At 26.5% G+C, this 26,669-nt stretch overlaps 2 protein-coding genes across 2 annotated transcripts; one reads left to right on the forward strand and one right to left on the reverse strand.

Moving 5' to 3' along the window:
- Positions 1-711: 711 nt before the first annotated feature.
- LOC129987552 (uncharacterized) lies at positions 712-1,950 on the reverse strand. The gene has a single exon (XM_056095519.1). The coding sequence runs from the start codon at positions 1,948-1,950 to the stop codon at positions 712-714; it is 1,239 nt and encodes a 412-aa protein (XP_055951494.1).
- Positions 1,951-2,836: 886 nt separating this feature from the next.
- On the forward strand, positions 2,837-25,866 carry LOC129988872 (cleavage and polyadenylation specificity factor subunit 2-like). The gene is made up of 18 exons (XM_056097148.1): positions 2,837-3,060; positions 4,882-5,048; positions 6,498-6,657; positions 6,860-6,965; positions 7,582-7,827; positions 8,374-8,462; positions 8,547-8,645; positions 9,949-10,071; positions 13,088-13,255; positions 15,066-15,169; positions 16,079-16,175; positions 16,978-17,084; positions 17,223-17,308; positions 18,001-18,278; positions 20,863-21,019; positions 22,640-22,692; positions 23,282-23,416; positions 25,640-25,866. The coding sequence occupies exons 2-18, from the start codon at positions 4,900-4,902 to the stop codon at positions 25,730-25,732; spliced, it is 2,250 nt and encodes a 749-aa protein (XP_055953123.1). The 5' UTR covers positions 2,837-3,060; positions 4,882-4,899; the 3' UTR covers positions 25,733-25,866.
- The last annotated feature ends 803 nt before the right edge of the window (positions 25,867-26,669 follow it).

The raw sequence follows: 26,669 nt of genomic DNA on the forward strand, positions 1-26,669 counted from the left end.
ATCGATTAATTCAAAAGGCGATCTTATTTATGCTAAAAAGTTAAATTCTAATTTACGATAATTATTTTATTAAATTTCAGTTTATAACATTAAATAAAAGTTTTTGATCCAGAAAAAGCTATAAAAGTATATATATAATGATATTTTGAACTCTAATTTCAATTTAATTAATTTCCAAGGTTTTATCTTAATTTAGCCCATAGTAAAACTTCATGCTAAAATATTCTATTATTTCCTGATAAATATTAGAATCTATTGTTTCTTTCTTCGTTTCACTTTCTACAATTTAAAGTATTATCATAACAATTATAAAAATTAATTAATCAGCAATTAACTAACTAAATTTCATGCTTTAAATTTAGTAAAATCTGCAAAATAAATAAATAAAACAGACCTTAAAAAATAAGGACAATCAAAACTATGTTAAACTGAAACTTTTGATTATTAACACAAACATGAATGGTAGAAATCAAGAACACATTAATGAAAAAATAGAAAATAATAACAATGTATCAGAAACAAAATGTATTAGACTAAATACAATTCCATTCTGCTATAATCTATAATTGAATAATCGAAAAGAAATAAAAAAGCAATTTTAAAACTCACTTTTTATTTATAAAATATATTAATTATGATTAAAAGAATGCAAAACTATATTATTTTAAAATGACAAAACTAGCAGAGATCGAGTGACAGTTGTGTAGTTTCTTAAAAAAATTCTGAATCACTGTCACATGATTCCGTTTCTTCTGAATCGGAATCCGATTCAGTACTTCCAATTTGAACTACCAGTTCGTCTACTACTTCCTCTAAAATTCCATCTTTTTCCCAATAAGAATTTTCAAGTTTTTCCACATGACGGCAATGAGCGTCCCATTCCTTGGAAGACACTCCGCCCAAAGCATCGCACAACAGATTCTGTAAGTTTTCTAAACTTAAGTCTATTGTTATATTTCTCTCTTTGATGAGTCTTTTGACTGAAGACCAAACGTATTCAATCGCATTTAAATCGCAATGGTAGGGGGGAAGTCGCAAGACATAATGCCCATTTTCTTTTATTATGCTGTCAATTTTATATATGATTTCTTTAGGGCGATTCCTATCAATTAGCGAATACAGTTCCGCTTTCCTCATTTTCATATCGCATTCTATTCCGTTATTAATCAGCCAATCGGTCATTTCTTTCTTCGTACTGTATTTGGTAGGTGTCGGATTTGCAACTTTTGTGTGATATGGAGCATTGTCCATGCACACGACACTTTTTGGGCGCAAATTTGGAAGGAGTTTTTCCAACACCCATTTCTCAAAATTTTCATAATTCATTTGGCCATGATAATCACCAGTTTTAGTTGACGCTTTGTAAATTAATTGAGCGCCAGGAATAAATCCCGTGGACGAGCCAGCATGCACAATGATCAATCGATTTTTGGAATTTACATTTATTTTGGCTCCTGAAATTGTATCACTTTGCCAGCATTTTCTAAATGTTAGATTACTGTCGACCCACGTTTCATCAATGAAAACTATCTGGCATTTACTTTTTCTGTACTGCCTCATTTTTCGCAAGTAGTTGTTTCTCCAAAACACAATATCAGGTCTTTCGATGAGAAATTTTCTTTTATTCGCGCATTTCTTCCAGCGAAAATTCATTGAATGCAAAACTTTCCTCAATGATTCCTTATTCCAATGAAAATTCAACTTCTCTCTCAATACGGGAAGTAATTTTCTTAAAGAAGGCACTTTCTTTTGCTGGACGTAAAAATCTTGAACTGTTTGACGAATAACACATTTGTCGAAGTCGTCAATTTCACAATTTCGGTCAATAGGCCTTTTACGGTGCTTTCCAGGAGTACTCAAAACTTCCGTTTTGTCCAGTGTCGAAACTTCATTTTTAATTTTCCTAATAGTGCCTTCCGACACTCCAGTCGCCTGAGCAGCTCTTTTCATGGCTTGTGGAAGAGGAACCTTCAAAGATTTTGCTGCAGCTTCTTCGGAGCAGAACTCTGCAACATTATGCACAATTTTACGTGCTTGTGATTTTAAAGTCTCTCCTTTCTTAAATCGAAAAGGCATTTTAAAGGATGTCAAAATTTACGAGACAAAAAAAAAATATTAAATAATAAAATGCAGTTAATATTAACCAAAGAAAAGATTAATAAAATATAAAAGAAATAAGTTAAGCGAATATAAAGATACGTGCAACTGCGATTAAAGCGAGAAGACGAATGAGCAATAGATTTTCTGTTATCGCTTCACATTGACGCCAAGAAAAAGAATACCCCCCCCCCAGACTTCTTTCCGATTCCACCCATTGAAAATGGATCATCCCTACCGCAACCTGTTTCTATAGCGCCCGCCGTAAACATAGACGAATGTCTAGCAGTATTCTTGTCGTGGACAGACAGTAATGTGATCGTAAACACCAGCGTTGGACCATTTCAATTTCATCGATATTTTCTATTATTTAAACTACGATTGGACTTGTTCCTAACACTTTCTGACAACATTAGTTGAAATTTTATTTTTATTTCAAATCTTACTATTCTAAAAAAAATCTGAAAATTTTAGACATAAATTTTACTCAGGCGGAATTTTAAAATAAAATTTATTCCTTATATTTTCACCATGTCGTAATTTTTTTTCTTGAAATTCTCTTCATTTATAAAAAGCTATTGTAAAATTTAAGAAATTTTTACATATCTTTTGTTATACTTTTTTGTGGGGGAATTATTATCAAATGGAATTCCTGTGTGTGTGTGTCATTTACCTCTTTGCCACGTATCTTTCCACGAGATTAATCACACTTCATGAAGAAAATGGAAGTTGAGTGGCAACAGTTAAATCGGCATCACTTTCAATTTCTTGAAATAATGTAATGCTGTAATGTAATGTTGCTAATGCTTGGAACACATTTCAACAAATATTTTTGTGCATATTAGTCATGAAACAATATATTTATCACACTGAATCTTAATTTTCGTTTTTCAGTCTGTAGTCTATTACCATTGAGGCTTACTTTTACAGTAAGCCTAAAAGCACTGTAACATCTCGTGTTTCGTAAGTTAATTGTTGGGATTTTATTTAATTGTAAAATCATTGATAACAACTAAAGTATTTTCAGTAATCATTTACAAACCTCCTTGTTGAAATGTTATATTTTAGAGCTTCCAGTTGCGAAAAATTTTCTATTATGATAACATCTTAAGGAATACCTTACTAGTCTTTTAAAAACTTTCCAAAGAAATGGATATTATAATGAATGAAATATGAAATTTATACAAGCTCCATGAATGTATTTTCCTACCGTCATTATATCCGTTTCAAGTTAAATGGAGCGTGGAGGTAGAAAATTATTTGGGGCATTCCATTTTGTCAGTTATTTGCTTCGCAATTAAATCTTAGAAGCCCCCAGAGAAACAAAGAAATAAGGGTGCAAAGGTAGCTTATCTCAGCAAAGAAGCTTTAAATATAATTGCGAAAAAAAGGTTTTTACTCCACTTGCATCAGATCTTTGTGTTTAATCAGGGATTGATATAAGGTATAAAATGTCATCAACTTGTGCCATCAACATGTTTCTCGATTATTTTAGAGGTGTACTTAAATTGAATCAACATTTTATATCGATAATTATTTTAGTTAAATTATTACAGCACGGATTTTTTTTCAACATAAAATTTTAATTAAGTCTTCCAACAGAGATTAATGTGAAATTCTTATTATATTTCATTTTGTTAAACTAATCAAAATAGTGCGTGGAAATGAAGACCTTAGATGCAGAAAAGTTATAATTATATATATCATGCTTGTGATTAAATTCATTTTACTGCAAAAAAAATCTTTATACATGTTTGTATAGTATTTATTATTTGAAATTCTTAGTCAGACATATTTTATCTTATTAAATATTTAAATGTAAAATAAATCAGTTTTCTCTTTCAATCATAATATATTTATATACATTTTCTGGATTCTTTAGATATCTGAAAAATTTGTGTTTTTTCAAAGGTGACTTTATTCTCTTTTAGAAATAGTAGTTGTAAAACGTAATGCTCAATATGAAATTTAATAGATGTAAATAATAATAATAAAAAAAAAGGAATCTTGCATTATGAAACAAGTGAATTTTCTAAATATCAAAATTAATTTTAGAGTCAACATTTAGGCATAATGTTAATTTACTTTTGAATTTAAACATATATTCAGAACTGGAATAAATCTTATAAAAATCAAAAATTATTCAAAATCCTTTTTTAAATATATTGTGTATAATAATCATGGATAAATTTTACTGATACAAAATTGTTTTATATAATTTGAAAAATTGCATTTATTTTTCAATATTAACTGATGAATTTGCAACTTAATGTATATAATAACAATACTGTAAGGATTATTTCATTATTTATGATATGTTACTATCATAGTGTAAGTCCTCGTAATATTCCCATGTGGTAATTGATTAATAAAATTCCTTTTTTTTATTAATTTTATTTGGTTCTTGTACTGGTTTCTTTTTTGTTAGTAAAAGTTGCTTTTAATTGAATGGTTCCAATGTCACAGTAAAATCTGCTCCATTCCTAGGGGGTATAAAATTCAAGAATTTTTCAAAATTGTTTTTTTATATTTAAATTTACATGTTTTTTAATAACTGTAATAAAATTATTTTCCAATTGGTCCTTTTATCTCCTAAGGCCAGTTCTAAACATATCTAGTGTACTTTGATCTGCCTGCATATAGCATGATGTCTTTTTTTGAACTCTGGTGCATTTCTAAATATTTGATAATTCTCATAAATAGAAAAGTAGCATTTTATACTAATATACCTGATAGTTATGCTTATGGAAAGAAATATCTCATATTGTAATGTTCTTTTTACAGGCCCAAGTTCTCATCACAATGACATCCATTATAAAATTGTTACCTCTTTCTGGTGTTCATGGAGAGGATCCACACTGTTACATTCTTCAGGTGGATGAATTTAAATTTTTGTTAGATTGTGGATGGGATGAAAATTTTAATATGGCTCATATAAAGGAATTAAAAAAGTAAGTATGCTAATATTTAAATATTTTAAATTAACTATATACAATACAATAAATAAAATTTATCATATGAACCTGTATAGCTGTCAAAGACAAAATATACTAGACAGATTTTCTAAATTTCAGCATTGTTATATATTTCAGTAAAGTCATATATATTGTAATAATATTTCAATTTTTAAGTATTATGAATTCTCTTCATTTGTAAAATATAAACATTCTTTGAAAGTAATTGTTTCTCTTTATTACTTTTCTGAATTCCTTAATGCTAACGAGGATGTACTAAATTTTATGTTCTAATTCATCCTTAAAATCTTTGGGTTAGGAAATATGCCTTTATATATATATATATATATATATATATATATATATATATATATATATATATATATATATTAATATTTCTTATTCAAATATTTTTATATGTTATTATTTATAAGCTGGTATAATATCTTAAATTGTGAATGCATGGTGCAATATACATTATGAAAATCATTCAAAAATAATTATATCATTGCACTTAGAACTAATATATTTGGTAAATAGTTATTTCTTAAATGTATAATAAAGTAGGAGCTAGAGTAAGATGCTTTCCTTGTGGTTACTTCTTAAATAAATAAGAAATAAATGTTCTTTAAGAAGCATTTTTTAAATCAGTCCTTTGTTTGGAACTAGTGAAATTTGTCTTGGGTTTTTCTCAATTTTATATTGCTAATGTAATTGTAAAAATTATATGTATGTCTCAAATACTTTTCTGTACTAGTGCTTGTTTTCTCCTTATTTTCTTAAGCTTTACTAAATTTAGTTTGATAATTTAATTCCATATTTAAGCCAATATCTCAAAATTTCCAAAGAGGCTGTTGAACTCTGCATTTTGTGACTTCTTTTATTATCAATATGGTTTTTGCAAATTTTATATAATAGATGACTGATGTATCTTCCACACCCATTATTCATATCATAACTGGCTATTTTGAACATGAATGAAGATTTTTGAAATGGAATTATTTGCAGAAAAGGATAGTGTAGAATATTTCTTTTGTAAACCTCTGTTGTCTTACATCTTCAAGATTTTCTTTTTTATTTCTTTGTGAAATATTCTGACAAATTGTATTGTTTAAGGAATACTGTGAAAAATGAAATATCTGTAGATGAATTGTATGTAAATAAGCATATTTAAAATCTTGTCATTATTTAAATTGTAAAATATATGCAGCATTAGTTAATATCTTTGTAAATAAGTAATACGCTATTTCTTTATTTGTATATGCAATATAATAGAGATCTGTTTTGGTTTGCTTCTTTATTATCAAATGTGTTAAAAGTGTAATATTGCTGTACTATTTAATTAACTAAAAAATGATCTTATTTGATGCATGCGATTATAGAATAATATTTTTAATATTAAGAAGAAATATACAAGCATGTTGTATCAAATATATTCTTTTATAGGCACATTCATCAAATAGATTCTGTATTACTCTCATATCCGGATATATTGCATCTTGGTGCTTTACCTTATGTAGTTGGAAAATGTAATCTTGATTGTCCTATTTATTCCACAATTCCTGTCTACAAAATGGGGCAAATGTTTATGTATGATCTATATCAGGTATGGTATTTTTACATAAATTCAAATTGTTGAGGAAAAATGTTTTTGGTAATGCTGTTAATTTCTCATTAAAGTCCCTTCTCTTATACTACTTTCTATTTCTATAAATATTTCTTCTTTTTTTTTTACAATGAAGTTAAATTTTTAGACACTATATTAGCTGTCTCTAAAATTATAAAAGAATTTATCATTTTTATTGCAGTCTCGTAATAATATTGAAGACTTTGATTTATTCACTTTGGATGATGTTGATGCTGCTTTTGACAAGATTATTCAATTAAAATACAGTCAGACAATTAATTTAAAAGGTAAGTTATTGTAATATTTTATTTCAATAACTGGATATCCTAATTATTACCAAATAAATAAATGTAGATATCTATAAATACTGCTTAATTACTCCTTCCAAGTGTAAAAGTTGTATTGTTGTAGTTTCTATCTGATTCTTCTTTGTACTAAAATTATTAATCAACTATTTCCACTTGATTTATATTTTTCAAATGAAATCATTTATTTATTATGATTGAAATAAACTATTATATTCTTGGTTACTGCCAAAAATAATCATGTTTTTTTAATGGGAGAAAACCTAACATGTTGTTTTAAATGTCATTTCTGTAACAGAAAAAATGGAAATGCAAAAAATATACATACATATATTAATATGTAGAATTTTTTCTGTTACAGAGCCTGACATTTTAAAATAAGAACACATTTACTCGCTACTCCCCTTTTGTTAGCTGGATAGCTTTTAGTAGCATATTAACTATATATGCAGGTCATAAGTTATTGGATAGGAGAGGAGATTATATGTATTAGGTGGATTTTTATATTTGTAAAATGTTTTGTGCTTTGGTGTCTTTATTTTCCAATTTTTTAAACCCTTACCTGAATTTTTGAACATTTTAAACTTATTATCTCTAGGTAAAGGACAAGGCATAGCAATCACTCCATTACCAGGAGGACATATGATTGGAGGTGCAATTTGGAAGATTGTGAAAGATGGAGAAGAAGATATAATTTATGCTGTTGATTTTAACCACAAGAAAGAGCGTCATTTAAATGGATGCATCCTTGAAACTATTAATCGTCCCTCTCTACTTATTACAGATTCTTACAATGCTACTTACGTTCAGCCTAGAAGAAGACTTAGGGATGAACAACTTATGAGTATGATTTTCTTTCTTTCTTTTTTTTTTTTTTTTTGTGTGTGTGTATGTGTGTGTGTGTGTATGTTTTGTTTATTCTCTGTTAAAAGCATAATACAAATTTTTTGTCACTTTTTGGTTAGATAATGAAATTATGTATAAATTTTAGAATATCTTCGTGCTAATTATTCATGGTTATTGCTATTTATCTTTATTTGAATTTTCCCCTTTCTAAATTTTGAATCCAGAAAATGGGATATTACTGTATTTCCCATTTTACTGTATTTTCTATATTACTGTATTTTCTCTACAGTTTATCAATTTTCTTAATGAAATTATTTATGCAATACAAAGTTGTTTTTTTTTTAAACATAAAAATCAGCATGCTTTTTGTAATTTTGGCTGAAGAAGTATTATCATATTTATTTTTTAAATTTCCATAATGGTAAATATAATATATATACATATAATCTAAATCAGTGTTTTTTTTATTGTGATGAAATTTATTTACTAATTATGCTTTTTAGAAATATATGCTTATAAAATGTTTTTTCCAATCTATTTTTAGCAAACGTTCTTCAGACATTGCGAAATAGTGGAAATGTGCTTATAGCTGTTGATACAGCTGGTAGAGTTCTAGAATTGGCACATATGATGGTTAGTATTGCACATAATTATAAATTCATGGAGAAAGCATATTTAGATATAACTGTATTTATTTATGCTAATATTTGTTTTTAGGATCAAATTTGGAGAAGTCAAGACTCAGGATTGATGTCATATTCATTAGCTCTACTCAATAATGTTAGCTATAATGTTGTAGAATTTGCAAAATCACAAGTATGTTCTTCAATTTAAATGTTCTTTGAAACATTATTATTTGGTTTCTTAAATAATATTACAGAATGTTTATTTTAATATTCTGTACTACCAATAATGCTTTTTTTTAGCTTCTGAATATAGTGCAGAGGTGATCATTCTATAAAAGAAAATTTAGATTGAAAAAACTATTTGTAATACTCTAACTATAATTTTTTTAATGAGGATGTGTTAAAGATTTCTAGTTAACTTTAAAATAAATTGAGTAATTTTATTTATTTACAATAGAATATGCCAGCAAAGTCTGTAATGCTGTTTGAAGATAAAAATATACCCTCTAATTTGTATCATTATCAGATACAAAAATAACAATTTCTTTTTTGGTATGAAGCAACTCAGTCAAGTTTTTTTTATTTTAAAATGAATGTTTTGATTTATCATAAACAAATAAAGCTAAGCATGAAAAAAAAATGCAATAAATTATAAAATTTTATATTTTATTATGCTGAATTGTTGTTAAGGTCAATAAGCTAAAGACTGTATTTTTTTAATTTTATATTTATGCAGATCCATTATATTCTCACTTCACTGCCAATTTAGGATTATTGCTAATATTTTCTTTCAGAATTTTTAAAATTTTATATTAAGGTTAGCATTTTCTTCTGTTAGAACACTATTTGTTCAGTCTGATCTTAGGGATACATTTTTATTTAAACGTGAGTAAATGTGTTATGGTTAAAAATTAATATTTATATTAATTTTTATTAATGTTTTTATTAATTTACTATATACTATTCCAATAATTTTTTTCTTATGTACTCTGCTGATACACTTAAAATTCTCTATTGCAGCTTTCATTAGTTAATCCATGATAATCTAATTTGAGATATTATTAACAGAATAATAGTCTATCTAAATGGTCGGTTGCATCTTATTTATAATTTTATGATTGTTTCAAATGGAGCTTTTTTTTCTTTAAAAATGAATTATCTTCAAAGAGTTTACAGAGTTTTAAAATGCTTCCAGATAGTTTGGGTATTAATCTTCTAAGGTATCCTCATTATCTAAGTGTTTTAAAATCTTTCTTTTTTTTTCCTATTCTCTCTAACACAATTTATTTGTAATTTTAAAAAGGAATATTAATAAAAATATATGGGTCAAAGATAATGGAAAACTATGCGTTCTAAAAATTTTGCATTTGTATATTGATAGACAGGAAGAAAATGCTTCTTTTGATCTGTAAATCACCATAATGGGGGCTTTATGTATGAATGATTATAAATTGCATTTGTAATTTGATATTATATTTATGCATTATCCTTAGGTTGAATGGATGAGTGATAAAATAATGCGCTCATTTGAGGGTTTGAAAGGCAACCCTTTTCAGTTCAAGCATTTGCAATTATGTCACAGTCTTTCTGAACTCAATAAAGTTTCTGAACCAAAGGTGAGCTTTTAAAATAAATTATTTTATTAGTTGAAATAATATCTGTCTTCTATCTTATTCAAAATTTGTTGTTCTTGATTTAAAATAGCCTACAGCATTCTACTGTAGATATTTTAAATATTTGATGTTGCTGAAAAAATACTATATAAGCAAAATGAAGATAAAACTGAATAGATATTGAAATATCCTATTATGCTGAATTGCGCTTTTACATGCTTAAGACGTGATTTATATTTAATTTTAAATGAGTTTTTGATTGTTAGTTATCATTTATGGTTAAGTAGATTTTTGACATTTTTGAGTGCATTGTGAGAAATTTCATAAGTGAATTTTGGTGTAATTTGTGACAGGCTGCAATAGCATAATAAAAAGTGCTTAAATTTGAAAACATTTTTAAGCACCTTAAATTTGGAAAATGTTCTGTTATAAAGTGCTTAATTTTCTCAAGAAGTGAAAAAAAAAAAAAGTTTGTTTCTACAAATGTTGAGGTAAAGTCTTCGAGGACCAACAAAGGAGAAGGAATTGGGGAAAAGAAATCAGAGGGAAATAGATCTAGAGTGCCAACACATATTATGATAATGCTTAATTATCATCCCCCCCCCCACACACACACTCTCTTTTTTCAGCATGTGCATTCGTGTTAATAGAAATAGTGGGATGATTATCTCGAAGGATTAATACAAAATGTGCTATACTTGTTGAGACACAAATAAAAATTTGAACTTCAATTTTTAATATTTTAAATGATGAAGAATTTATTTAGTTATTCCTGATAAATGTATATTTAATCTTTTATGCGTTAATAATATAGATTATGCAGGATTGTTCCGATCAACAGAAAATAAGAATCTAGCATTAGGATTCTGTTGTACCAAAACAATATTGAAGAGGGAAGAAGTGCTCTAAAAACACTGACAGTAAAACCTGTTTATTTCTTTACATGTTCTGTCATCATTCTCATTAATGAATCGTTTTGCAGCAATCTCTTGAACAATCGATTAAAGGGATATTACTGTACTGTACTGAATTGTTATCAATTATGGTATATAATTATGTTAGTTGATCACATAAAATCTAGTATGATGGGAATTTAAACTTGAAGTCATAAGTTTTCAATGATCATGATTTCTTTTGCTGATTTTCTTTTCCAAATGTTCCCATTTATATGAAAATTATTTGTTGGATCAATTTCACCAAATTTTAATTTTTATTCGGCTATATATGGTACTTAAATCTTTGAAATAAATTTTTTTAAAAATTGTAGAATTTTTTTTAAGCGAAAATTTCCTTAGCTTTGGGTAAAAATTTATCCTGATTGACAGAGCTATGCACAGCATAAATCTTTGAAGTTAGGAATATAAATTTTACAGGTAGTTGCTTCTTGGATATAAAATGCCTACTAAGAACAGATTTTTCAAATTTTTATAGGAAGTTTAATTAAAAAATAAAAAATTAAATAAAAAAGACAATTTTATTTTTAAAAATAATTTATTACTAAAACATTAAAGCAGATTATCACGAAAAGATTTTTTTTGCTTTAGTTCTAGTAATTTTTGAAAAAATTATTTTGGGCATAATTTATAACAATTAATTTTATGGTAATGAAATTTGAAATAATATTAATCCTTCATTGGGTCTTGTGATTTTTACTTCTGTTAATGTTGCGATTAAAAAAAAAAGCTTTCTTTTCTTTAAACTCAAAAAACTTTAAAGTGGTTCATTGAATAAGATTTTTCACTTGATAAATGTTGTTAAATTTTGAGGCAATGTGACATATTGTCTGACTATAAAAAATACTTTTTAAATACAGGTACATTCATTTTATCTCTAACATTCTATTAAATTTATGAATTTTATTCCATTATTTATGAAAGTGTTGTATCATTTTCATTTCTCCTTAAAATATGTAATCAAATTTTTCTTTCTTTAAAGTTGAAGTTAAAAAAAAAAATACTCGTATGTTGAAAAGCAGATTTTTAGCAGATTGAAAAGTGAAACATTTAAAAAAGCCTTTTATTACAGAAGTAAGAAGGGATACAATTTTTTTTATGGTCTGTCCATTTTTAAACACTGCTTTTCTTCTCAATTAAAAAATTTGATCTTAAAAAGCTCAATTGGAATATTTGATTGTTCTGTCAACAATTTTGTTTCAGTTTTATCAATCTTATGTTAATTGAAATCTTGGAGTGCTCCCACTCTTTGTTTTATGAAGCTGTTAATAAAATTTTAGATTGTTAAAATAGTGAGTTAGCACAAGACAAAATTTACACTTTCCATCCTAGCCATATCGAATCTTATTAATTGCTGCATATATAAAAATCTAATAAAAAATTTCTTATCCTGGTATGCCTCTACATGAATACAATTTTCAGAAATGATGTATCTATCTAAACAAATCGGTAGTTTGTTAATTTTAAGAAATATTTAACAAATCCTATTTTTATCTTTTTTTTGTATCAAAACCAAAAAGACAGAATTTGTTTAACAATAGATGTGCAAATACAAAAATAAATATTAATAAGGGATAATATACGTTAAAAAAATTTTTTAATAAAAACTATGCATTATTATAAAACAAAGTATTCTATGTGTAGAAAATATGCAGATTTACTCATGCATTTATACATAATGGTGCTTAAGGTGCTTAACAAGCTCTTAATTTTTACAACATTTCCTCAATACGCGCCCTGTGATTTTTAGTTTGAAGTTATTAGCTCCATTCTTTGATGCATCTGTCCTATATTATATTGGTTAACTATTGCGTTCCTGATTTTAAAGTTTGAATTCTATATTTATTATTAAAAGGACTTCTTGAAACTTAGAAATAAGAAACTTTTAAATATCATGACTTAAAACCTTATAGTTTAATGATATATACTTTCAAGAAAACATTTACTTACTTAAAAAAAAAAAAAAAAAAACTGTCACTTTTTAAAGCTATTGATTGATTTGATTTCATTTTAGAGCATATTTACTTATTTCTACCCTCTTATGTTTTCATTTTTCTTTCTTAAAGGTTGTTTTAGCTAGTATGCCTGGAATGGAATGTGGATTTTCTCGAGATTTATTCATTCAGTGGTGTGGTAATCCTAGGAATAGTATCATTCTGACATCTAGAAGTTTACCTGGAACTTTAGCAAGATCTCTTATTGAAAATCCTAACCAAAGAGCTATTGAATTAAAGGTATATTCTTTATCATTTTGTATTTTTAGATTTTAAAATTTTTTTTGTTGATTAGTATATTAAAATTCCTTCAGAATAAGAAGTTTAAAGTTGCAGTTAACGATTTGTATGAAGTAATAGAATTCTGTATCAATAATAGTGAAATTCATAAATTATATGTCATAGAAATAGAAATTATTTGATATATTTTCTTCAAATGTTGCTTAGAAATGATATTAAGTAATAGATAATTAAATAATTTTAGTGGTAATTAGTTTATCAATTAAAAATTGTCAAATTATTAGAAGAGATACTCATTAGTATTGCTTTTCTATTGAATTGAAATAGTTTAAATATTTTGAATCATTAGAATATTTATTGAATATAAATAGTTTATTTGCATTCAAGTTGTCATTAATATCATTTGAAATTTTTATCATTCTTTAAAAATTATTAATAATGTAGGAGAAAAATCTCTCATGTTTTTAGAAGCTGTTTGGTTTTATCTATAATTTTCTGAGAAGCTACTACTGAAAAATTATTTACTGCAATTAATATTCTCATTGCAAGTAAAAATAAAGTTGAGGACAATGAAAGGATTCTATGCAAAAATTTATTTAGTATTCTATGTAATTATAAAGTATTATAAGTAAAGTATTAACTGTCTGTGGCAACCGTGTTTGTGCAGCTTATTGACTTTGCAGGCAATTAAATTATAATCGAATGTATTTTTTTTTTAAATTTTTACCTTGCTATTTGATTTGGGAAAAATTTTATCAGTCATTATGTTTTATAACTTACTGTTCATGCCGACAGAAAAGTATTTGCTATGTGAAATAAAAGCAAGAGTAAAAATCTTACTTTGGAGTTATTGTCCATAAATAAAGCAATTTTAATTTTGATATTTCAAAACCAACAAATATTTTGATGGATGAATTTGAACTTCAAAGGAATTGTTGCAGTTTGTGTGTCAAATTAAATTTTGAAAAGAAATTGTGTGGAAATAAAATTGATGTCATTCAAAAAATAATTTTTTGAGTTTTAAAATAATGTAGAAATCATTTTTGTGAGAATAATTTTGGAAGATATGATCAATTACCCAGTCGGTAATAGTTAAGGTTATTTTCCTGCTCAAATAATTTTCCTGTTTTGATGCCTAATTCTTGATTTTATTGCATTTTCTTTCCTCTAACTGAATAGTGCTTTTAGGGATATTGTGAAACTTTTCTAGAATGTTTCTTATATTTTGCAACTCCATTTAATTTATGAAGCATTGAATTTTTCATTGAAACAATCTGAAGATAGTTTACATTTGACCATTACCATTCAAAATTAAGTATTAAGAGCAGTTCTATGTTACATACATTAGTGTTATATTTGCAGATAGAGAGAAATATGTAATTAAAAAAAATTCATACTGCACCCTTACTGCATTATTGATATTTAAAATTTCTCACACTAGTACAGAAGCAAAAGGATGACTTTATGACAAGTAAATGACTATTTTATTTTTAATGAAATACATGAAAATATTTTCAACATGAAGAATACTAGATGCAATAACAAATTAAATATATTTTTGTGGTATTTTTATTAGTGAAAATATTTTTCATTATATTAGAATATATATTCAGAAGGAAAGATAGGAATTTTTAAAATTTTGTTTCTAAATTTTTATATATGCCATAGAAAGAATTTTTTTTACTTTTTGCATAGAAACAGTTCATTTAATCCACCAGTATTAAGTGAATAATCTGAAGTTGAAATTATGCATTATATATTTTTATAGTCTTTTATGGATTCTCTATTTCCCCCTCCCTCCTTTATATAGATTTGTCGTAGAGTTCGGTTGGAAGGAGCAGAATTAGAGGAGTACATGAAAAAAGAAAAAGAGAAAGAACTAGAGGCAGCTCGACAACGAGCTGAAAAAGAAGCGTAAGTTTTAGTGTATTCCTTAATAAAAATTCACATTTTAGTTATAGTTCAAAGTAAATTATATATTTATGCATTGTTTAAAATGATTATTATATTTATTAAATACTATAAAGATAGAATTGACAGCTTTGATAAATTAAATAGTATATATCATTTGATTAATTTACTTTCAGATTTAAATCACATAAATTAGAAATAACTGTCATTTCTACTTATCATTATAAATGTGTTTTTATAAATTTCTGATAACTAAGTCTATTAAGTACAATTTAAGGGAAATTTTAGATTTTGATTTGCAACTTTTAGTGTTATGTATAAAATTGAAATCATTAAGATCTTACATCAATGAAAAAAATATAAAGAGTATTAGTAAATAACTAGGTATGAATATGCATTTATTCATATGCATTTTTTTTTTTTCTCCTTAAAAGATGAATTTACAGTCTATGTTTATCTGTGTCTGAAACTTTAATTGCTTTACATTTACCAATGTATAAAGAACTAGGTTAAATTTTCTTATCACTCACAGTTGCTATAGCTTTGAAATTGCTTTGTAGATTTTTTCAGCATATGGGTTGTTAAGTTACCATTTTAAATTTGAAAAAAAAATCCCAAACTCTATCTTTCTGACTGGCAAAATAATTGTTTTGCAATATTGCAAATGTTTGTTACGGGATCAATTTTAGAAGATCTGCTTCTTTCTTTAATGTTGAACAAAATAATTCTGCATTCAAAGAATAATAATATTTGATGCAACCCAATATGATAATAATTTGAAGTTAGCATATTTATGAACTAAGACGATTCTTTTTTGCTGACTTCTGCTTTATTAAAAATTATATTTCTATCAATAATTGTGTAAGCATATGCTCTTGTTTGAAACTCCTTTCCAATAAAATTCATTTACAGAGAATTTGGTGGTTCTGATTCAAGTGAAGAAAGTGAGGATGAGATGGAAGTTGATAGAGGGGGCAGTGCTCGTCATGATCTAATGATGAAAGTAGAGGTATTTGTTTTCTTTTTCTTTTATAATTTAACACTCATGTTGCATACCAATATGAAATAAGTTTTCTGAATCACTTTTAAGCTTGTTAAACTAGTCCCCATCTTAAATTTACAGCTTTTAATTTATGACAGAAAAATTTGGAATGTAGATGAGATCAGAAAATTTCTCTCAAGTCATGTTGATTAAATGATGTACTGTTAGACAAATATATATATATATATATATATATATATATATTAAATAAATGCATGTTTCTGGAATTTATATCTCCATTTAAATTTGTGAATTTTACATAATGAAGTGTAAAAGTAGATGAACCTAAGGGAAACTATTTATTGCTTGAGATTTTTACAATTAAAAAAATCTTTTATTATCAATCTGCACAAAAACCAAAGTATTTTCGAACAATTGCTTACTTTACTTGATGAAACTTTGTAATCGGAAGCATGTGTTTAAATGCCACATTTTAAGGAAATAAACACTTGTTATTCTTTTTTGGAATAATCTGTTTATTTTTTAATGAAAAAGACAAAAGAAAGGGGGGGGGACAAAAAAGAACTTTTCAATTTGATATTTAAGATATACTTTCCAACTATATATGTACTTTTAATCCATATTGCATTATTTAATGCTTTTGTGCTGTATGTTAAATACATTTACCATTAAATTTGCTAAAATATTTGGCACTTACTGCATTAAAATCTTAGCATATTTTTTAAAATGATAAATTTTAGTAAGTATATATATATATATATATATAATATTTGTATATGTGCATATTTATATTCATGTTTTTAAATAGGGAAAGCCAAGAGGTGGTGGCTTTTTTAAGCAAGCAAAGAAATCTTATCCTATGTTTCCTGTCAAGGAAGAAAAAATAAAATGGGACGATTATGGAGAAATTATTAAGTATGCCCCCTAATTTTATTTTAAATGTTTTTTTGACTTTTGAAAATAGAATCTGTTTTTCATGATTCTGTGTAACAGCCTTTCCAGTTTTACCATTTTTTAAAAACTCTAAACTGTGATGAAATATTTCGGTTTCAGGTTAGAAGATTATATGATACTTGAACCAACTACTATGGAAGAAGAAAATAAAGAAAATAAGATGGAAAATGATGATTCAGTCCAAGGTAAAAAAAAAAACTAATAATAATAATTTTCATGCTAAGTGTTATAAATTATAAATTCTTCTTTTGAAATAGAAACATTTTTTACTTTAAAAACTTGGTTACTCAGATCTTTTACTCAAAGAAATTCAGAGGGATTATGATGTGATGAAATAGTCTCTTGCTTCAAATTTTGTTGGAATTAAATATTTTTACATATAACTCAAAGTAGCTGATTATTCAAATATTATTTTTAAAAAATGTATCCAGTGCAATGCAGAATGAAAGCTGATTAGACTTAAATATTGCTGTTAAAAATTCAGTTAACCACATGGTCTTCCTGTGCAGAGCTAGCTGCCAATTATGTAAATACCACGTGGTCTCTCTGTTGATGTTAGTATATTTTCTTTTCCAGTAGTAGCAAACTTGATTTGTGTACTAGGGGAGAGTATGATCTCAGCTCTCTCCCGAGAAATTCTATGTGTAGTTCTCTAGGCCTACTACACTATGGTATAATCATGCGCCTTTTGTTGTTGATGTAACAGGTGTCTTCAAGTCATTTCACCTTAGGCAACAATCTTCACTATCAAATAAATTATTGTATAATCAAGAATTTATTTGATAATTGCAACATTTATTTTATTATACTGCTAAATTATGCAAAAAAAAAATTACATGTTTATAAAATGCCATTGTTTTTACTTTTTTTTTTTTAGATATAACAGAGGTTCCAACTAAATGCATATCATATATGCAAACTTTGGATATCAATGCTTCTATAATGTTTATTGACTTTGAAGGTCGTTCAGACAGTGAATCTATTAAAAAAATCTTAAGTATGATTAAACCTCGTAGACTCATTATAGTGAGAGGTCCATCTGAAGCAACAGAAGCTTTAGCAACATATTGCACGTCTGGTGCTGTTCAAGGTAAAGTGTTTACCCCTCACCTTTTAGAAATGGTTGATGCAACTACAGAGAGTCATATTTATCAGGTGAGTTTTTAGTTTATTTAAAACTGGATATATTTTGTCTTGGATTTCTGGTTTTACTGATATTTTTATGATACTGATATATATTACTGATATCTGGCACAGCTGATATTTTTATTGACTAAATTATTTAATATATTGATGCCTTATTGTGTTTGTAAATTATTGAATAAAATTTTTTTATTGCTTTTCTACATAAAATGCTTGTAAAGCTATTGTCGAATATAACTGAAGATTAGAATTAATTCTAAAATATTTTTGAGAAAGTAAGTACTATCATAAGAAATGTCAAATATTTGTAATGTGCATGTTAGAAGATAGGGAAAATTGGTACTCAGTCCCTAATATAAGCACAGGGATGGATTTAGAAGCTATGCCATTCTAGGCACTGCATATTATGAGGTTCTTCTTTAAATGAACTCGTCCGTTTCCCATTTCAACACACTTTTGATTTGATTTATATGTTAATGGTTTCTTTTGAAACAAGTTTTTAGTTTAGTAACTGTCTGTAAATGTACAATTAGACTTTGACCCAAATACATGGGACCCAAAAATCTTATTTGTTAAATCAGAGAATTTGTTTTATGAGTCAAAACGGTCCTTTAAATCAGGAATAAGAAATTACACCAACATATCTAATTAAAAATTATACAGTTTTATTTATCTGCTAAAAATACTGTGTATAATTATGCATTAATTAATTTAAAAGTAAGTATTAAATAAAGTTTCACAATTTATTTGATTTCTGACTCCATTAAATTCTTTTTCGACTTTCTGGAGAGAAGAAAAACACAGTGTCATGTTGCTGCACTATGTCCCCACTTTCTGAACAATGTAAAGTTTCATAAAAAGTAACGGTTTTAATGAGAGTTCCATTATTGATTTCTGTATCATAATAACTATTCATCTGTAAATCAAAAGTTTCATTAATTTCAGCTGTGCAAATACACTGTGTTATTACATAAAAACTGATATAATTGTTAAAATCTATCTCAGAAGTGACTTCTGATGAATCAAATGGAAATCATTATGTGGTCCAATGCCCTTGTTTAAATTCACATAGATTGTTAAGTTCTTCTCTCAACAAAAAATGTTTTCATTTTCAATAATGTACCATGCTTTACAATTTTTCAAAAATCAAATTTTCTGCAAAACTAAGTATCCAGTACACATCAGTTCTCTGAGTTGAGGTGTGGAGAAATTTAAGAAAGGAATTTCTTGTCCTAACCTTGTGAAACCCACATGACAGAAAATACTCATTACACATATGCAAAGACATGTTTGTAACTCATGTTCTGGACAAGATGGTTATTATAACTATTTGAAAGGTAATCTAGTGTTTTTCTTGCTCAAACAAACAAACAAAAAATTTTGTTGAATTATTTTAATCTAGGGTTTATTTTTCTTTTTTTCCCCATCATTTTATTTCGGGGAAGAAAAATTTGATAAATATGGGTTTGTTAAATAAGGCCTGATAATACATCTTTTTATTTATTGTAACTCATGATTGTACAACATTCAAATTTTTAAGCAATATTATTAAAGCAGATTTTTGATATTTATAAAGAAGTAAATGTGATAAAGGTAAGAACCTGATCAAGTATATTTGTTTGTAATATTTTATAATACAGTAGACTCCCGATTATCCGCGGGCGGGTTATCCACGGAGCGGATCATCCGTGTCTGCCCCACTAAGTGTTTTTTTTTTTTTTTTTTTTTTTGCTTCCAAGCAAAGAGAAAATGCTTCCAAAGCAAGAAGCAAACACAAATGACTGAAGGAAATGAATCTTCAAAAAGGTGTAGTTTTACAGTTATGCTTTAGTAATTACATAATACATTACAGTATTAAAACAGTACATATGCATTAATATTTCTGTCTATCCTTGACGCCTCTCGTACGTACAAAGCACTTTTCTGTTTTCATTAACAAAATGCATTTTAGGTTAGTTTCGAGTGATATACTATTAAGCGTTAGTTAAACATTTCCTTCTGTTTATTTTACAATTTATTGCACATAAAACGATTGTTCAAAGTTGGAATGACTGTTTTCTGTTTTGCTATACCCGTTTTTAGCTTTTTTCGGATTATCCGCGTTTTTTGTTTTCAGCGGAGGCCGCACCACCCAATTCCGCGGATAATCGGGAGTGTACTGTATATAAAATTTATATTCTTTGCTAATAGACTAAAAACTTTTATTTAAATCTATACCTAAAATGCCCTCTAAATTTATTTATCCTAGACGACTGAATAGTCATAAGTCTGTAGTTGTATAAGCATATTGCAGTATAATAATTTTATCATAATTGTGATGCACGTGAACTATAAATCATCAGTAGTACAATAAATAGTAACAATTATCATAACCACCTAAATACCAATTTAATTAATTTATATAGGGTAAAATGTCGCAAGGTAAGTTTTTTTTAATTATCTTCTTTTCATGAAGACTATGCTTTGGGATTTATCACAGTATTGTTTGTTAATTGTTAAAATTCTATTAGGCTCTATTAAAAATTATTATGCAATAATATATGATTTATTATTTTTTTCTTTTATATTATAATTTTTTTTCTTCCCTTTGCTATAGGTAAAATTAAAAGATTCTTTAGTGAGTTCTTTGGATTTTGTGAAATCCAATGATGTGGAACTGGCATGGGTTGATGGTGAAATAGTTATGGAAGAAGACACTGATAAAATAATAGCCAAAGACACAGAGAAAAGTGAAGACACAGAAAAAACAAAAGGTATGACAAATTAATATTTTACTTCATTTATTTAATTCTAAAAAAAAATTATTCATCATGAACCTTTTTCACAATGTCATATATGGCAAAATTTAGGTTATAGGTTGCAAAAGTACTTTAATTATTGTTCTTTAATATCAAAAAATTCTAAACACATTTTGTAAACAGCACAGTCTCTTGCACTTTTTGTAATATTTTTTCTTATTTTCATCAATAATATGCTAATGTTTTTTAAAATACTTTATTCAAGAATATTAATTTCAAATTTTCATAAAGTTGGTTTGTACATAATTTATAATTAATACATTAATTTTTTTTCTGTACTTTAAAATTAAAATTAATTAATGTCTCCTCAGCAATTGTGTATTTTAATATAAAAAAATCTGTCTATAATTTCTTTCTTTGAAATAAGCATTTTAGTTTGATAGGTAGGAAAATAAATCTTTTATTTGTTAACAGTATATATATTGATAAAGTGTATTAATATTCATGCATGCTATTTTTTAGCTAAATGATATGCAAAAATTATTTTTGTGAAGTGTTGAACAACATTCTAGCAATTTTAATGAAAAGTAGTCATTAATGTGAAGTTATTTTTAAAAGTTACGTAACAAGAGATTACTTTAAATGTAATTGCTTTTTTTTCCTCACTTTTTATAAATGTTACAATGTTTTCACACATTTTGGATTAAAAAATTCTATTCTTTTCTCTCATTAGTGGTTTTGATATGCATTGCTTATATCTTTAGTTAGGCTTGCTTTAAAGAATACATTATGTAAAAGAGATTTTAGCGATCAATTTTTTTAAAAAATAATTATTTTAGTCTTGTGAAACGGTTTTATTAGATATAAAAAACGTATGCTGATAAAATTTGTGTTTATTATGTGCATCATTCTGGAATAATTTTCATCAAATAACATTTCATATTAAATTACTTTGCAAAAAAAGTTAACTTTACTATGTAAATTCTTGGCTATTTTATTCAGATTAGTTATTTTCTTTTTAATATATTTCTTCTTAATACCTTTATTATTATTTTTTACTTTCACTTATAATTATGCATGATAAAAAACAATTATATATGTAGAATTTATGGTAAAGGTTTATGGCGCAGTATGTTCAGACAGTATGTTTTTATCTGAAAACTGTGAAAAATTCAAATTATTAGAAAGAAAGAAAAAAAGTATTTGGTATGTATGAGCGTAGTGTAATGTGTGAGAACTTATTTATTTTAATCATAAGATAGTTCCTGTTTGCAATAATAATTAAGTCATGCACCTAGAATATTGTCTTCTTTTTCATAATGTGATTTTTGGCAGATTTTTTTAAATCTAATATTAAGTGTGCAGTGCAGCTCATGATGGATTTGCCATTTATTTCAAGTAAATGTTCTTACTTAGAACACTAGTTCTTGTGCCAGAAGTGAAGAGGAATTGATTGCATTATATTTTTTCTTGGGCTGACAGTACTATAATAATTATTATTATTTTCCAGCTTTGCAACATATTTCATAAAATGTAAATAGCATGAATTAAATTATTTTTATCCTATGCAAAGCTGTTTTCTTTAGTCTAACAGTGTAATATAGTTTTGATAAACAAGAGCTTAACTTATTTCAGATGAAGCTGAAGGAGATAGAATACCAGTATTGCAGCCAATACCAACCACTCAGGTAAATTACGATATATCTATCTCCCTGCCCACATTACAATATATATATATAATATGTATTATAATATTAATAAATTAATTCTTAGACTTTTTTATAATTAAAAAGTTTGGAAATTATAATTAAAAGCCGTTAATTAGAAGTCAAAATTGTTGTTTGAATTTCTTATTATTCATATCTAAACTGAAACAATTATGTTCTCAAATAAATTCATCCTATATAATACAAAGTTGTAGATAAGGGATGAAATACTAGTTGTAATAAAATAAAATATGTATATGAATTTATGGCTTCTTAGCCACTATAACTTAACTTTTAATATCTATATTTATAGCCAAATTTGAAAGAAAAAAATTGAAATCTTAAAATTTATTTATGACTATTGACAACATAATCCTTGATTGATTATATTAAATCAGTAATTTTTAAAATGTAGAAAACTTCAGATCTGCATATTCACTCAGTTTTCTGAATAAATACAAATTCATTATTGATAGCTTATGTGGCTAGTAATAATTATATAAATTAATATTTCTTTTGCTTTATTGCAAAGTGTTTCAATACTACAGTGACATACATTTTCTTTTATTAGATAACTGGTCATCCAACCATCTTTATTAATGAAGTATTACTATCAGATTTTAAACAAGTTCTTATGAGGAATGGAATCAATGCAGAATTCAGTGGAGGTGTTTTGTATTGTAACGACGTTGTGGCATTACGAAAAGTAAGTAAAATTTTCAGTAAAATAGGATAATTTCTATTGACTCTTTTCTGATGAATTGTCTTTATTTCAATGACAATTATTTTTCTATAATTATTAAAAGCTTTCTGCAAATTATGCTGCTGGGATTTATGAATATATAAAATTTTGTCATGAATTCATGAACAAAGTATAGTAAAATTTAAAGCACCTGATATTTTTATTTCCTGTCTTTTTAAAAGAAATAATTGTCTTGAGACGTGGCAGCATTCATTATATTTAGTAATTAAATTTTCTGTGGGGGGGATACAAAATTATTTTTTAGAATAGAGGGGATCAGTGAAAGTATAAGTCATAAATTCACAAGTATCTTCATAATATAATTATTAAAATGTGATTCAACATTTAGAAGATTCAAAGTCACTGTATTTTAAAATTAAGAGTAGAATCGCTGCTGCGAACAAGTTGTTAACTGTTTATACTTTGAATCTAATAGCAAATTGCAAATGTATCTAGACTTTATTTTCTTAAATATTTGTCAGGTGTTTAATAATTTATTAGCAGTAGGTTTGTATGTTATGTAAATGTTTCTGAAATGTTATACATTTAAGAAAATCGGCGTTATTTCTGAATTTTGATGAAGAATTAAAAATAATTTGTTGTACATATTTTGTTAAATTTTCAATACCAGTTTGTCCTATTTCCTCCTCTCCACCCTCCCGTTCTATGCTTTAATTTACGGTAATCACCTTTAGGAATTCTATTTTTTGTCACTAGGTATTAATTCTGCTGTCAATACTTAACAAATTGAAGCATATTACATTGCATTTCTGGCTAATAACAATTCTGCAAAAATGTTAATACTATTTTGTGCTAATACTTTTTGTAAGCATAAGTTTTTAATTCAAAGGTGTTATTTTTTTCTTCCTTCTTTTCTTTTAACATTTTGTATGCTAATCAATGTCTTTAGAAAATGTTCCAAAAGGAATTAGCATCATAGCAAAATTACATAAAGTATAAACTACATTATGCAGGAGTTACTTAGACGTATCTGTAGTGAAAACTACTTGGCCATTTTCACTAAAATTTTGCTCATACTCTCATTATGTGGCTTCAGTTTTAAAAGGGGAAAAGAAAAAAAAAAAATGTTATTTCTTATTTTGGCTGCTAGGAAGGCAAATAGCATTGCAATTGGCAGGAAATTTACATATTTCTTAACATGCACAGTATATTTTATTTATGAAAGAATTTGTGGAGCATTTTTTGTTAAACTATTTTATCAATGAAGCAACAATTCTTCTACTGCTCTTAAAGTATTTTGGCAGGTAAAAAGGTTTATATAGGAACCTTCTGACAATAACAAATTTTCAAAAAATTATTTTGCTTTTTGAGAAGACTGGAACATTCACTACTAAACCCTGTCAAGGTCCCAGACTACTATATATATATCACAGTGTGAAAAGTTACGAGAAGTGTCTGGAAACTGTATTCATTTAAGATCTCTTACTCAGCAAATAGCTTCCTACTAAGAATGAATTTTGCATTTACTTTCATATTCATGTCTTGAATTACAGTGGATGATAAAGGTTTTTGCTGGTACTGAGGAATAATAAGACTTATTACCACTTGAATGGCACTGTAAATACAACTGCACCATTTAGTCTAACACAAATCCCCATGTTCATTAACAAATTCCATTGCATGTTCCAAAAGTGACTTTTTGTTATGGTCCCGCTTCATCTTTTGTCACTGGTCCTTATTTTTTTTTTTTTTTTTTTTTTTTTTTTCAAAAAACATATTCTTGTTGCCACTGGCATATTCTATTATTTACTGTACATATGCATTTATGCTTCAGAACTTTTTGTTTCATCACTTCAAAAGAGAAATTAAAATATTCATATAAAATGGTACATGCCCACATATCACATTATCTGCTTTAATGTTATTGTGGCAAAACTTCAAATGAGAGAATGACTACAAATCATTTTGAATCTTGGCTGCCTTGATCATCCAATCTAAATCATTGTGATTTTTTGTTATGTGTATATTTTAAGGAGCTGTATTTATAATTACTATAATTAATGCAATATTACTATAATTATTTCTTTCTATAATTAAATGCAAAATATGTTGGAATGAGTTTTATTATAATTATACATTACTATGCATTTATGAATCTGATATATAATTTTAAATGCAAATTTACTTTTAAAAAAAAGTTTGCTTCATTTCTTAAATGTTTTTCAGAATGAATCTGGTCACATAGATTTTGAAGGATGTTTAACAGAAGACTATTTCAAAGTGCGAGAACTGTTATATGAACAATATGCAATCATCTGAATCTTTGAAGTTTCATTTTTATCATCATCATCATTGTTAACATCAGTATCATCTTCATGTTATGTTTTGTACATTTTTGTAATTATTACACCTGTGAATAATTCTGTAGGATTATTAAATTATTTTTTAAATGCCTTGTTTTTAAAAAAATAAACTTTTATTTGAGTTTTTTGCTTTTTCTTATGAAATTAGTTCTATTGAAGCAAAAATCAGGATATTGACTCATTTTACAGTGTAGTAATTTTTGGATTTCAGCTTTCATACATGAAAGAATACGTAAATATCTTTTCTTTTTGATTCCTTTTACCTGAAATATAGAAAGTTGACAAATATTGAGTATTCGTCACAGTATTCGTGATCCTTCATCCTCACATTTCATGAGGTTTGTGCGAGTAAAAAGGACTTTATTCTGACAAAGGATTTTATGTGTATTTATTTATTAACTAAAATATATTATTATAATTTTTATGGGACAACACACATAGAAATATTTTAAGTACTTAAGGGGGGGGGGGAAATCTGAGTGGTTTTAAAAAAAATACTTGTTAGTCTAATTTGGAAATAAATGGTGGGTTGAAATTTGTTGAGATTTCTCTTTCTAATCTAAAAATTAATGAGATCCTAAGTTTATTGTTTTTGTAGTTTTACAGTTATTTTAGACATATTTTAAATTTTAGTCACATGCATGTACAAGTATTAAGAAATCTAATGTAATATTATTTAGATTAGTCATATTAATATTATGCTTGGAATGCACTAAGTATCATTTTTAAGGATTGGGAATGTCATCTTTTAGATGTGCTAAAAATGTGTTTATAATAGGCTCAAAATTAGAAATATAAAATTTGCAAGTTCTGGTTGAGGAAATATCATTTGAATTACTTGCCAAAAGAATGAGTTGTGCTCATCATAAAATAGGGTAGACAAAAGTCAAAAT

The sequence above is a fragment of the Argiope bruennichi genome, chromosome 10, assembly GCF_947563725.1.
Source record: "Argiope bruennichi chromosome 10, qqArgBrue1.1, whole genome shotgun sequence".
Classification (NCBI taxonomy): Eukaryota; Metazoa; Arthropoda; class Arachnida; order Araneae; family Araneidae; genus Argiope; species Argiope bruennichi.

Bases quoted from the DNA above. Each gene is read 5' to 3' on its own strand.
- LOC129988872 (XM_056097148.1), top strand. From the start codon at position 4,900: ATGACATCCATTATAAAATTGTTACCTCTTTCTGGTGTTCATGGAGAG. The intron at 6,658-6,859 runs GTATGGTATTTT...TTTTTATTGCAG, and splicing joins TTATGTATGATCTATATCAG to TCTCGTAATAATATTGAAGA. The intron at 17,085-17,222 runs GTATGCCCCCTA...TTTCGGTTTCAG, and splicing joins GATTATGGAGAAATTATTAA to GTTAGAAGATTATATGATAC.
- LOC129987552 (XM_056095519.1), bottom strand. From the start codon at position 1,950: ATGAAAAGAGCTGCTCAGGCGACTGGAGTGTCGGAAGGCACTATTAGG.